A 13,852-nucleotide genomic window follows, 5' to 3' on the forward strand; every position below is an offset into this window, starting at 1 on the left:
GGATATTAATAACTTCAGAAGCTTTAAAAACCCTTCCCCTCTCATATTTGAAATGAATATCAGTTTTACTTACATATGAGCTTCCAACTTCTGCTTTAGTTTGCTGGACTATAAAAATTAGAAAAAGTTGCTGTAAGATAACTATTGTGACAAAGGTAAGTTTTCCAGACATTGAAATCTCTTTACCTCCTTTTGAAGGGATACTATATAAAATTATAAATGTTTTAAAAATTTGTATTTCTAATATACTTTTAAAAACAGAAAATTTTAGGTATATTCTTACTTCAAAGAAGAAAGAGAAAGAGAATAGGAAATTAAATTAGGAAGAGTAAGTATAATAGCAGAAAGAAAAATACTTCATATTTTTGAATACAATGAGAATAAAATTTGAACTCAAAGGAAAATAGCAAATGTAAGCTGAATGTGATATATTGAGGAGTATCAAACATTTAAACTCTTAAAGAATCATCCATCTAAAACACAAATTTTAGGATTTTAGACCTTCACTAAAGAATAGACTTAATGAACAAAAATTATCTCTATAATAAAACTTTATCATTATAAATGCAAGCACTTTCAATATTAACATCAAAATGAAGCAATTGGATTTTGTTAAAAAATAAAATTTAAAACACAAAATTTCCTCTTTAAAAGAACTTAGGAATTAGACTGCAAAAAGGAATTTAGATTGCAATACTAGTTCTGTATCATCTACCAAATAGTTTGAAGAGTTTAAAATATATAATCTAAAATGTAATTTGGACACCAATAAATTTTTTTAAAAAGATAAATTTAAAATCCTTAAAACACTGCAATCCAAAATGTACTACCCCAAAATGATCCCGTTTAAAAATACTTTTTAATGTGGCTTAAAAAAATTTGTATTAGAGAGGTTACAATACTGTATATATGCACATATGAGATGCTGCCATGCATGAGATGATTTCTATTTTCCAAGCCCCCAGGGAAAAAAGAGAAAATCATATAAAGCGTATAAAAGACAGAAAGAAAACTCAACCCTTTCAATCTTCCTTTTCATCTCTTTATTTACTCTCCCTCATCAATTAAAGTATAGTTACCTAACATTCTATCCAATCAATATCTAACACACATCTAGCCCTATCTTTTTTTTTTGGAACAGAAAAAGTTTTATGGAAGGGCCAAGCAAGAAGAATGGGCAGCTTATGCTCAAAAAGCCTAAACTCCCTGATGGTTTTCAGGGAAGAGTTTTTATAGGCAAAATTTTGAGGGAGGGCTGCAGGGTGCATGACCTTTCTCTGATTGGTTGGTGGTGAGGTAACAGGGCAGTGCTCTAGAAATCATGTGCTCAGCCTGAAATTACCATCCTCCACCTGGGTGGGGATCTTAGTTCCTGTAGAAGAACTCCGAGATATATTGTTATGTATATCCTTTGAGGAGGAACCAGGACCATGCTTCATCTGCACTGTTGTTTCTTGACCGCTCCTCCTCTGTTTCTGCATTCCCTCCCTTCCCTAATTGGTAACTGTTTGAATCTGCCCTTTAGAACTCAGGTAAGGTCTAGGAGGCCAAAGCCTTTTTCCTTAAAACATGAAATGGGAGACAGAGAAAGACTTTTGTACCTGGGAGGGCCCTACAGCATCCCGCTCAGTTTCAAGCATGCTTATTGGGATCATTGTTTCTAAGCCTTTTCCACGAGCAGAGCTAGGAAATATGCACACACACACATACACAATGCACATACACAACATACTTTTTTGTATGTATGTTATAGTCAACAAAAAGGGCTTTTTGTTGAAATGAACATTTTGTCCTTCATTTTGCTTCCTAGACTCCCAATAGCATAGCCCACTGAGGAGCTATTGGCACAAAGCCCATTTAGTATTTTGAAGTCTTTGTGGAGAAAGAAAGCAGTTCTTCAATTTGAGTTTATGGATCCAACTCCCATTTCAATGTTGTTCATTTTCTCTCTCATATATTAGTTCAAAAAAATCTCTGCTCATCCATACTATTTTACAAAGTCTATTTATATTTTCCAAATGCCAAACTTTCATCAAATAATTCTCTTTGGGGACTGTTTGAGATGCAAGCTGTTGCAGAAAAGAAGAGGAAAGAATGGTCTGTGGGCCAGCCCACCTGTGCTTTGCTCTCATTCTGTAAGTTTGCTAGTTGCAAGTCCAGACTGAGAATGAGCTACACAGGTTGCTAACACAACAGAAACACACCTTCTTACAAGGGATATTAACAAGAATATGGCCCTGAGTCCTAATTTTAGCTTAAATGCTAGGCTATAAAAGAAGTACAAGGGACACTCGATTAAGGAAGGATTTAGTCTACACTGAAAAGCATGAAAATAGGATGGCAAGTGCAAAGGGATCAAGGGCAGATATTCAGTTTCTGTCACACTTCTCAATGGAAACAGAGGAAAATATTTGCTGTAATACTTGTGTGGTCTTGAAGACAGGTCCAATGTGTCAAGTATGACATCAGCCCTATCTTTTTGTTGTTGTTTTAGTTAAATACATTCCTCCCTCAATTATTACTTCTTCACCTCTCTGTATATAGAGATTGAACTAAATAAACATCGCCAGGTCTATTCAGATTTAGGCTGTTTGATCTTTTTTAAGTCCTCTTACCTCTGCCCTCACAATTATTTGCCATCAAAAACCATGAGAAATGGCAAGGCCATGAGTCTGTATGAATCAAGGAGGGAAGAAATAAGGGGTGATGTACTTCAAGACTGCTTTAAGGTTTCTGTCCTTTGGAGGTTGATGTGACCTACTTCTCGAATGTTCTTTTGGTAGAAATCACTTTCTCATTCTCTCTTTTCCTCTATTCTGACTGCAGATTACTCTCACTAGGGTTTTCTCAGGCCAGTCCTGTTGGGATCCCAGCAAAACTGTGAAGGCCTCAATTGTAGCACGCTCCCAATCAGGAATTACCATGAACTTAAGGGTAGCTGTTGAAGTAGGACAGATAGAAATCACCTTCCAATCCATATGATCAATTTGTAGGCTCCAAGTTGGCAAAATCACTGCATCTGTTATGCATATATATACGGTATTTAAGGGCACCCCCAATGATAAGGGTAGCACTTTCAAATACAAGATTAATTTGGATATCAGGATCTATTACAGAGAGTCCATACACAACAGAATTATAACTTTTAAGTTACTTACACTTTCTCCTTCAGACTTGGAGCCTTGTTCTTGCAAAGACTTCTGGAGGTCCTCAATCTGCTGCTGCAGTTCTCGAATTTGTTCTTTGCTCAGCCTATTAAAAGATGAATCACACGTGTTTATTTGTACTGAAAGTCAAAGTAGTTAAGGATCTATAAAGGTGCATTTATGCAATTTAACTCATAAAGTATACATTTAATAGCAATAACCAAAGCTGAACAATTATCTGTGGCTAGGTATAATATATGGTATAGTAGCCTACTTTCAAGGAAATATTCTTTAAAAAAAGATATTTTTATCCTGAAAGCATATATGCCCACGTTTAAAAATTTAAGTTTCTTAATGAGTCAGCAGCAAAGCATAACGTTTCTGCACTGTACTCACTGGTATAAAAATCAGAAAACTAGCTCAGTTTTCCTTCAGTTGTATTTTTAATGAATGGAAATTAGGTTTCCATTTCTTGTTTCAGATTTCACAGGGTGTTGGGAGAAGAGGAAGGCCACCATTTTCCAACCATTTCTTCGTGACTTTTATTTCAACTAAAGACATTGGCACTAGCAACTACTGCAGCTTTTTAACTTGGCAAAATCTCATTAAAGATGGATGGGATGGGGGTGGGGTGGAAGGGAGGTCTAAGAGGGAGGGGATGTATGTATACGTATAGCTGATTCACTCTGTTGTACAGCAGAAACTAACACAACACTGTAAAGCAATTATACTCCAGTCAAAAAAACAAAAAAACAAAAAACCCTGCTTAATCATTACTGCCATTGAAGTTACCAGCAAGAGAGAGAGAGTTACTATCTGTCTGACTTTCTCTCTTCATATATATATGACACAACACACCTGCCCATCATGACACTCCATTTTTCCAATATTACAGTTATCACATAATAATTATCTATTCACATGTCTACCTTCCTATATTAACAGCTGAAACTTAGGATCTCCAGTGCTGATATTGAACCATATAAAACAGCAATATTTAATGGTCTCTTCAGAAAGCTAAAACGTTCTTTTTCTTTTAACTGCAGTTGATGTAATAGTATACATACAGGTTGAGAGACAAGGTTTAAGTGTCTTTAAAATTCCTGGTGGTCTCTAAGATCCAATAAAGGTAGGTCAGATAAATCCAAATACCTTGTCAGTATGCTATTATAAGAGGCAGGTTAGCAAAGTGGTTAAAGGGCACAGACTCTGAAGTCAGATTGACAGAGGGTTCAAACGCAGGATCCAGAACTTACTAGCTGTGTAACTTTGGGCAAGTTACACCTTGCACCTCAGCTTCCTTGTCCATAAAGAAAGAGATAATTATAGTTACTACTTCATAGAGTTATTGTGAGAATTTACTGAGCTAATATAAAAAAGTGCTTAGAAAAGTGCCTGGCACTAGTAAGCGCCATATAAATGTTATTTTTTTAAAAATTATAATTTTTGAACACCTCATTGATATCAGATAAGTACACCATTTGCTTTAAACACATTATCTGTAATCTTCATAAGAACCTGCAAATAGGTGTCATCTCCAATTTATAGCTGAGGACACTAAGTGTGAATTTAAGTAACTTGCCCAGTTTAAGTAGAGGTGGAATTCAAATTTGACTCCACAAGCTATGTACCATCTGTGCACAAGACTCCAGCTGAAAACCAGATTGTCATTTATTCATCTGTTAATTTTTTGTCATTTGTGAAGACATCTAAATGAAATTCAAGAATAAGCAACTTGCTTTAACAAAGTCTGCTAAAAATAATGGGTAGTGAGAGATGAAAAAACACAAATCGAAACTTGTGCAAATCCTAATTATTTGAACTACAATGATATCTTCCACTTCTGTGAATCAAGATTCTGTGGTTAGGTAATTAAATCGCTATGACTATCAATTATGAAGGAGTGTGTCAGTCACCTCTGCTCAGTTTCCAATTCATTCATCTTGCGGTGCTTCTGTTCCAGCTGTTCCTGAAGTTCTTCAATACGTTCATTCTCAGTACCTTCCTGCTGTAATCGAAGCATCTTATTTTCATGTTGCAGTCGAATAAACACCTCCCTGATGTTAAAAAGCAATTAAAAACAATTTTTTTAAGTATAAGAGTTTTTAAAATTCTTTGCTTTTTAAAAAAGAAAATTCCTGTCCACTCGCTAGCTGTCATTTTGAAACGTTACCAAAGCTTCTGAAAGTTCTTAAGAAAAAACTGTGCATTGTAGGACTATGTCTCAAAAAAACAAATGGTAAGTTTTTAAAGGTACAGGTAAAGATTATATGTCAATAAATGTTTATTATGTAAATCCCTAAGAGATTATATGAATTATTTTACTTTGATAATTTAGAAACTATTCACAGTAAAGGTAATATATAGCACATCTTTAGAAAACATATAAATAAAAAGCAGTAGATTTAAGAAACTACAGTTTGCTTTAAATTTTTAAGTATACTTTTATGATAATGACAGTCATGAGTGTCTCTAGACTTTTTGTTTTTAGAAAAAATTTTTATTAAAGGTTTACATACATGTTCTTAAAAATGCAAATGATAGGAATGGTATTAAATTAAAAAGTAATGCTTCCTACCTGCTGCCCTCCTAAATTCCATTCCCCAAGAGCAACTAATTTCAATTAATCACAATATTTGTTCTTCTGAATGCCAGCACCATCACTTTAAAAAATGGCTATTTTTAAATGATTAATATCACTGGATATTACTAACTAAAAAGTGCAAGTTAGTTTCCAGCCCAGCATGTAAGGAGCTCTATCTTAACAGCAAAAAGCTGAACAAATTGAAAATCAACAACTTTATAAACATTATGCAAAGTGAAAGAAGTCACTCACAAAAGGACACATATTGTATGATTCCATGTATATGAAATGTCCACAATAAGCAAATCCATAGAGACAGAGTAGATTACTGGTTGCCTGGAGCTGGCGATGGAGGGGAGGCAGGAATGGGGAATGACTGCTAATAGGTACAGGGAATCTTTTGTGGAGGATGAAAATGTTCTAAAACTAGATAGTGATGATGGTTATATAACTCTGTGATTACACTAAAAACCACTGAACTGTATATGTGTAAACGGGTGAATTATATCTCAATAAAGCTGTTTAAATAAAGAGTAGAATTAGAAGTAATTAACAAATAAAACTGTTGCACAAAAAAGGAAAAGAAAACTTTATACCAGATTAGTCAAATGCCTAGAAGTAAACATAGTGGTAAAATACCAAAATAAAAGTTAGGTCAAGAGGAACCTCTAAAATTTGTATTTTATTTAACTCCAGCTTAATCCTCCTGCAATTGACAGCTCCTCTCCTATTTTTTTCACCAGTGCGGATCTGAATGCCAAGTATTAAAAAGGTTTTCCATAGTGTTTAAAAGAGGAAATTCCTGTCCACTCAATAGCTGTCATTTTAAAGTATTACCAAAGAGATTAAGGATAAAAAAATAAGTTAAACACAATAAAGGCTGTATTATAAAATCTAGAATATGTTATTCAGCTAGTAAGTGAAATTTTATTTCTGGTAAATTTTTAAGCTTCCATAGTAGCAATAACAATCTGATTTAGAAAGCATAAGCATGAGACAAAGTAATTTTCAAGCCCTATGACTCATAAAATGGAAAATGTTAAAGGCTTAGAAATTTACAAAAGGAAGAAGAAATCACTTTTCTAATATTAAGTATGGGTTATCAATTAATAAAAACAAGTTTACCTATATTCCACTGGCATAATCTCAGCAGCAAGATTCTCATAGCTTTTTGTAGCAGATGCATCTAAACAACATCAGCAACAGAAAAATAGATTAACATTTCAGTATATCTACCATTACAAAAATCTTTTCTAAATGCAACAAAATTCACCTGTTTGGTTTAGGTGATCCTGTTGTACTTGTGAACATCGAAGCTCTTCATTTGTTTCTTTCAGAGTATCAAGCTGTTCTATTAGTCTCTAAAAAAAGAATTGTTTATATAAGTAAAATATTTAATTCTGCCCACAGGCAATTTAATTTATGCTTAGAATAATTTATCTTAATTTAATTTGATAATTGTTCCTTACTTAATTAAAAATGACAATGTTTTAGTTTTAGTGCTAAGGGGTAATTTCTCTTGTATAAATCACATAAATAATAGACTATACAACACAAAGCTTGTGATTTTCCCCATTAGATAGTTTATCTTTGAACCAAATGAATGTAATTATGCAACAGAGCACAAATATGCAACTGTAGAGTAATAAAAGTACATGGACTTTGGAGGCAAATAGATCGTGCCCTGAATTCAGTTTCACTATTTCCAGCTATACTATCTAAGGCAAGTTATTGATTCTTTGGCTTGAGATCTTTATCATCAAAATGAGAATACTGATTCATAAGCCCCTGCAAAGGTGTTCTGAGTAGCGAATGAGATAAAGTTTGTCTAATATCTAGACTATAGTCTGGTGTGTAAGAGATGCTGGAGACTTGTTATTTCCTTCTATTACTCTAAGTAGCATACTGGAAGTATGAATTTGTGGAAAAACATTATTTCCTAGGGATAGCATGCTAGGACTTCATATCATTGGCTGTTTTATTTTACAGCTGACAGCCAATGACAAATTTCTACACTCTGTACAAAAGGCTCATGTTTAAATGATTTTCCCGGAACTTGAAAAGTACTTTAACATAAAATCATATTTTAAATGTTATATTTCAAATCAGTAAACAAAACTCTACTTAGTCCATTATGTGGTTCAAATCAACCTAACAGTAAATTGGTTAGGGTCCAAGGGTCCTGACTCCAAGGGTCCTTAGGCCAGAGTGCACAGATGCCGTAGGAATCTCTGAACACGAACACTATAAACTATAACTACAGTCAGGCATGAGGACCCCTATAAATCTGTTCCTTCATAAATGCAATGCAAACACTAGCTAATTTGTCAAAATCAACTTTTCCAGAACTCTGAAAATTAACCAAGGGTCGGCCATGATCTGAGGAGCACTTGTTAAAGAAACTCTGCTAAATCTCAGAACAGGGAGCTTTTTGTTCTTTTAACTATTCTTACTACTATCACCCTCTCCCCAACTCTGGAGTAGCCTTTAAAACCAGCAGATTTTCAATCTTTGTAGCTTTGTTCCTGTTTTTTGTTTTGGCCACACCACACGGCTTAGTTCCCCGACTAGGGACTGAACTCAGGCCCACGGCAGCGAAAGTACTGAGTCTTAACCACTGTACCACCAGGGAATTCCCTCTCAATTTCTATGGCTTTGAAAAACAGCAGCTTAGCCACCACCAGAATGGCAGACTGGATATGAAACTCCTCCTAAAAAAGCCCCATGCTTAGAGAACTGTCACTACCTGGTCTGTCTAGAAGCACCCTGGAGAAGCCCCAGTCATACTTTTCATTGATTGATTTGTCAAAAACAATCATCAGCAATTGTTTTCACTATAGCTGCTGGAGGCTGTGATGCCAGTTAGGGCAAACAAGAGTCTTACCAAAACCTTACAAGGAAGAGCTGAGAAACAAGAAATCCACAGAGGACTTAGAAAAGTTCTGACATACCCCTGGAGATCCAGGAGGCCAGCTATATATAGAGTTGTGTGCATGCCCAGAAAAGACCTGAGAGGGCCCCAATGTCTCAGCTCTGGATAAACTTGAGGCCCTGTGCAAACAGGAAGTAAAGGCAAAGGCAGAGTTTTAAATTGCCTAAGAATTGAAGACGTTTTCCAAAATACACACTGAGTCCTTTGGCAAAGGTTGGGAGAGTTATTGGCCTCAAGGCATCTATGGAAATATCTGCCTAATCATTAACTGATCTCAATGGTAACTGAGCAAGAGAATTCAGTGGTTGAACATTACAAAGAAAGAAGATTTTATAGAATTAGTCCAAAAGAGTCACTAAAAAAACCAGCAATAATAACAAACTCTGAGGTTGAAGGAAAATCTGGATTTCCAGAGTTGAAATATTATATTATTTTAAAGGTCATATTTTCAAAAAAAGTATGAAACATGCAAAGAAACAGGGCAGTCCCAATGCAGGAAAAAAAAAAGACAAACAGTTAACAGAAAAAGTCAATGAGATGACCCTAGTGGGTGGACACACTAGATAAAGACTTCAAGTGAGCTAAAACCTAAAAAGCAGGAAAAAATTTTCAGCTCATTCTATGTGGTATCATCTTGATACCAAAACCAGGCAATGACATCAAAAGAGAACTACCAACCAATATCTCTTATAATATAGATGGGAAAACACTCAACAAAATACTAGCAAATTGAATCTAGCAATATATAAAAAGGATTATACCCTATGACCAAGTGGAATTTACCTCAAGAATGCAAACTGATTTAATATCAAAAATCAGTGTAATATACCACATTAATACAATAAAAGACAAAAACCACACATCATCTCACTGACCCAGAAAAAGCAGATGACAAAATCCAAAAACGTTTCAGGATAAAAACATGCAACAAACTAGGAATAAAATGAAACTTCTTCAACCTGATAGAGGGCATCTACAAACAAAACCCACAGCTAGTAACATACATAATGATGAAAGAGTGAATGCTTTCTCCCTAATATCAGAAACAAGAGAAGGATATCCACCCTTGCCATTTCTATTCAACAAAGTACTGGAGGTTCTAGCCAGGACAATTTGACAAGAAAAAGAAATAAAAGGCATCCAGATTGCAAAGGAACAAGTAAAACTACTTGTATTTGCAGATGTCCTGATCTTCTATATAGAAAATCCTAAAGAATCTACTAAAAACTATTAGAAATACTAAGTGAATCCAACAAGGATGCAAAATTCAAGATCAGTGTTCAAAAATCAATTGTATTTCTATACATTAGCATTGAAAAATCCAAACATGAAACTGAAAAAATAATTTCATTTATAATGGTAACAAAAAGAATAAAACACTCATGAATAAAGCTTTAAAAGGTGCAGTCTTGTACAAGGAAAACTACAAAACATTGTTGAAAGAAGCTAAAGACCTAAATAAATGGAATGTTATCCTACAGTCATGGATCAGAAAGTTAATGCTATTAAGGTGGCCAGATTTCCAAACTGATCAACAAATTCAGGCAATCCCTATCAATATCTCAGTCTGGCTATTTTGCAGGAATTAATAATCTGATCCTAAGATTCATATGAAATGCTAGGGACCCAGAATAACCAAAACAATAGCTTTAAAAAGAAGAACAAAGTTGGAGAACTCATACTTTCCAATTTCAAAACTTACTACAAAGCTCCAGTAATCATGACAGTGTGGTACTAGCATAAAGCTAGACATACACATCAATGACAAAGAAAAGTCCAGAAATAAAGTCATATATTTATGGCCAAATGATTTTTTTTTACTTAAAAAAAAATAATACACTTTTGTGCAGAAAAACTGAACAGAAAGTACAAAGTTCCCATATATTCCCTCATCTCCCCCCATTCCCCAATTTTCCCTATTATTAACATCTTTCATTATTGGGGTTACCTGTAAGAAATGATGAGCCAATATAATAATAATAACATTATTATTAACTAAAGGACATAGCTTACATTAGGGTTCATTCTTTCTGTTTCACTTTTATGAGTTTTGACAAAGGTATATCCATCATTACAGTATCATGGTCAATTGATTTTTAACAAGGGTACCAAGACAATTCAATGGGGCAAGTCTTGTCAACAAATGGTGCTGGGACAACTGAATATACACACACAAAAGAATAGAGTTAGAAACCTATCTCACACCACATTAAAATATTAATTCAAAATTGATCACAGAGTAAATATAAGAGCTAAAACTATAAAACTCTTAAAAGAAAACATAGGAATAAATCTTTACAACCTTAAGGTTATTCAATGGTTTCATAGAAACACCACCATAAAACCAACAAAAGAAAAAAGAGATAACTTTGACCTCATCAAATAAAAAAACTACTCTGCTGCAAAAAAAATACCATCAAAAAAAAAGTGAGAAGACAACCCACAAAATGGGAGGAAATATTTGCAAATCATGTATCTGACAAGGGACTTATATCCAGAATATATAAAGAACTCTTAGAACTTAAAATTAAAAAGGCAAATGACAAAACATGGGCAAATAATTTGAAGAGATATTTCTCAAAGATAATTAGAAATGGCCAATAAGTACATGCAAAGATATTCAATATCATTAGTCATTAGGGAAATACAAATCAAAACCATAATGCTATACTACTTCATACCCACTAGGATACCCAAAATTAAAATTTAATATACTTAGTCAAGGATGTGGAGAAATTAGAATCTACAAATTGCTGGTGATAATGAAAAATGGTTCATCCACTTTAGAAAAGTCTGGTAGTTCTTAAAAAAGTTAAACATAGTTACCATATGACCCAGCAATACCATTCCTAGGTATATACTCAAGAAATGAAGGGACTTCCCTGGTGGTCCAGTGCTTGAAAATCTGTCTTGCAATGTAGGGGACACCAGTTCGAACCCTGGTCGGGGAACTAAGATCCCACATGCCCACGTGCCACAACTAGAGAGCCTGTGTGCTTTGGAGCCTGCGCACCACAACTAGAGAGAAGCCCACACACTGCAACTAGAGAGAAGCCCGCGCACTACAATGAAGATCCTGCATGCTGCAAGGAAAGATCCCATGTGCTGCAACTAAGACCCAATGCAGCCAAAAAATAAATATTAAAAAAAAAAGAAAACATACGTCCACATAAAGACTTGTACATAAATGTTTATAACCACATTATTCATTTAATAGGCAAAAAGTGGAAACAACCCAATGTCCATAAACTGATGAACAGATAAATAAAATGTGGTATATCCATACAATGGATTATTATTCAGCAATAAAAATGAAGTACTGACACACACTACAACATGGTTGAACCTTGAAAGCATTATGCTAAATGAAGGAATCCAGTCACAAAAACCACAAAGTGTATGATTATATATTCATATATATAATTCGTATAATATATTGTATATACATATATTATATTCATATATTATATTCATATAATTTATAGAGACAGCAAGTAGATTAATGATTGCTAAGGCTGAGGGAAGGGGGGCCAGAATGCAGGGTAACCGCTAATGGGCACACGGTGTCTTTTTGGAGTGATGACAGTATTCTAAAATTTGATTGTGATAATGGTTTCACAACGCTGTGAATACACTAAACACCATTAAACTATACCTTTTAAATGGCTGAAATTTATGGTATATAAATTATATCCTAATAAAGCTGTTAAAAAATAGCATCTATGGTCCTTGCTCTCAAGGAGCTGACAGTCTAGAGCTGGAAAACATGCACTGAGACATGACCTAGGCTCTGACTTCATCGTGCCATATGAAGGAAACTTACAAAACCCCATAAAGAATGTCTACAAGACTTCCTTTTATATCACCAATTTCAATTTGGAGAAAGACAGAACTGATTACATCACTTCCATTCTTAAAACAGCAAAGACAGTATTAAAAACTAAAACAAGACATACATATTACATATCAATTATATTTATGTTTACCTCTTTTTCCTTAAGTAAAGCTTCGTGTTTTTCTTCAAGCCGCTTCATTTCAAATGCTAGTGTGTCCGCCCTTTTGGTTTCAGAGGAAAGTTTAACGTGAAGATCCTGAACCTTTTATCAGAAACAAAAGTAAAAAATGAGAGTATATAATATTGATAGCTTTTCAGAGTTCAATAAATGAGAAACTGGAAATAAAATTTATACTAAGATTATAGTGTAATTCTAAGTATTTGTGGACTCTTTGGGCTTGGTCCTAGGTTGCAGCGATGTGGCTAAATGCATCAAGAAGGTTGGAATTGTGGGTAAATACGGGACCCATTATGGTGCCTCCCTCAGGAAAATGGTGAAGAAAACTGAAATCAGCCAGCATGCCAAATACACTTGCTCCTTCTGTGGCAAAACCAAGATGAAGAGATGAGCTGTGGGCATTTGGCACTGTGGTTCCTGCATGAAAACGGTAGCTGGTGGTGCCTGGACCTACAATGCCACTTCTGCTGTCACAGTAAAGTCTGCCATCAGAGGACTGAAGGAACTGAAGGCCCAGTAAAGCACCACCATTTGAAATGTTGCTAGCCTATAAAAATTGGTTAATTTATATAACAAAAAAAAAAATTTGTGGAAATGGCATGTAGATAAGAATAAACATAAGTTTTAAAATACACAAATAATAACTTAGCAAAAAAAAAATATCAGCCTTCTACCCTGTTTATCTAGGTTGTTTGATAAACAGCAGAAGAGAATATTTTAGGTTATAACTCCATTCTCTAGGCATTTATCACTGGTTACCAGAAATACTAATAAAACAATAAAAATGTCCAAAAAATATACAAGCTCAGAAGCCAACAAAAATGTAAAAGACTTAGATAACTCAAAGTTAAACTCTTTCCAATTTTACTCATTTAAAAAATCAAGATATTTTCTTACCTGTCTCTTGTATGTTTCTAATTGTGTACGTGCTGCATTTGCCTTCTTTAATTCTTCTTCTAGGCTGACTGTATTATGCATATACATCATGTTTGTTTCCTGTAAAGTTTTCACCTGCTTGCGAAGGTCATTCAGATCTTGGAGCTTCTGACGATATATCTCAACTGTTGACTCCAGTTTATTTGCTTTATCAGAGGTAGCCCTATAATAACAAAGACTAAACATTACTGTGTAAAAACTAGTAAGTACACATAACAATGTTATTCTGGCTGTAAAATGA

The 13,852-nt window shown here is 34.4% G+C and overlaps 1 protein-coding gene and 1 pseudogene across 2 annotated transcripts in view; one reads left to right on the forward strand and one right to left on the reverse strand.

Moving 5' to 3' along the window:
* HOOK1 (hook microtubule tethering protein 1) overlaps positions 1–13,852 on the reverse strand; it is a 64,510-nt gene that overhangs the window by 9,099 nt on the left and 41,559 nt on the right. For both annotated transcript variants that reach the window (XM_029230852.1, XM_029230853.1), the window contains exons 11-17: positions 13,573–13,774; positions 12,649–12,759; positions 7,004–7,091; positions 6,856–6,916; positions 5,063–5,203; positions 3,159–3,252; positions 74–108 (exon numbers count right to left, since the gene is read on the reverse strand). In XM_029230852.1, coding sequence (XP_029086685.1) covers positions 74–108; positions 3,159–3,252; positions 5,063–5,203; positions 6,856–6,916; positions 7,004–7,091; positions 12,649–12,759; positions 13,573–13,774 — 732 coding nt within the window. The remainder of the gene's footprint in view (positions 1–73; positions 109–3,158; positions 3,253–5,062; positions 5,204–6,855; positions 6,917–7,003; positions 7,092–12,648; positions 12,760–13,572; positions 13,775–13,852) is intronic.
* LOC114898855 lies at positions 12,785–13,195 on the forward strand (annotated as a pseudogene).

The sequence above is a fragment of the Monodon monoceros genome, unplaced genomic scaffold (genome assembly GCF_005190385.1).
Source record: "Monodon monoceros isolate NGI ecotype Baffin Bay Population unplaced genomic scaffold, NGI_Narwhal_1 Super_Scaffold_18, whole genome shotgun sequence".
Lineage (NCBI taxonomy): Eukaryota > Metazoa > Chordata > Mammalia > Artiodactyla > Monodontidae > Monodon > Monodon monoceros.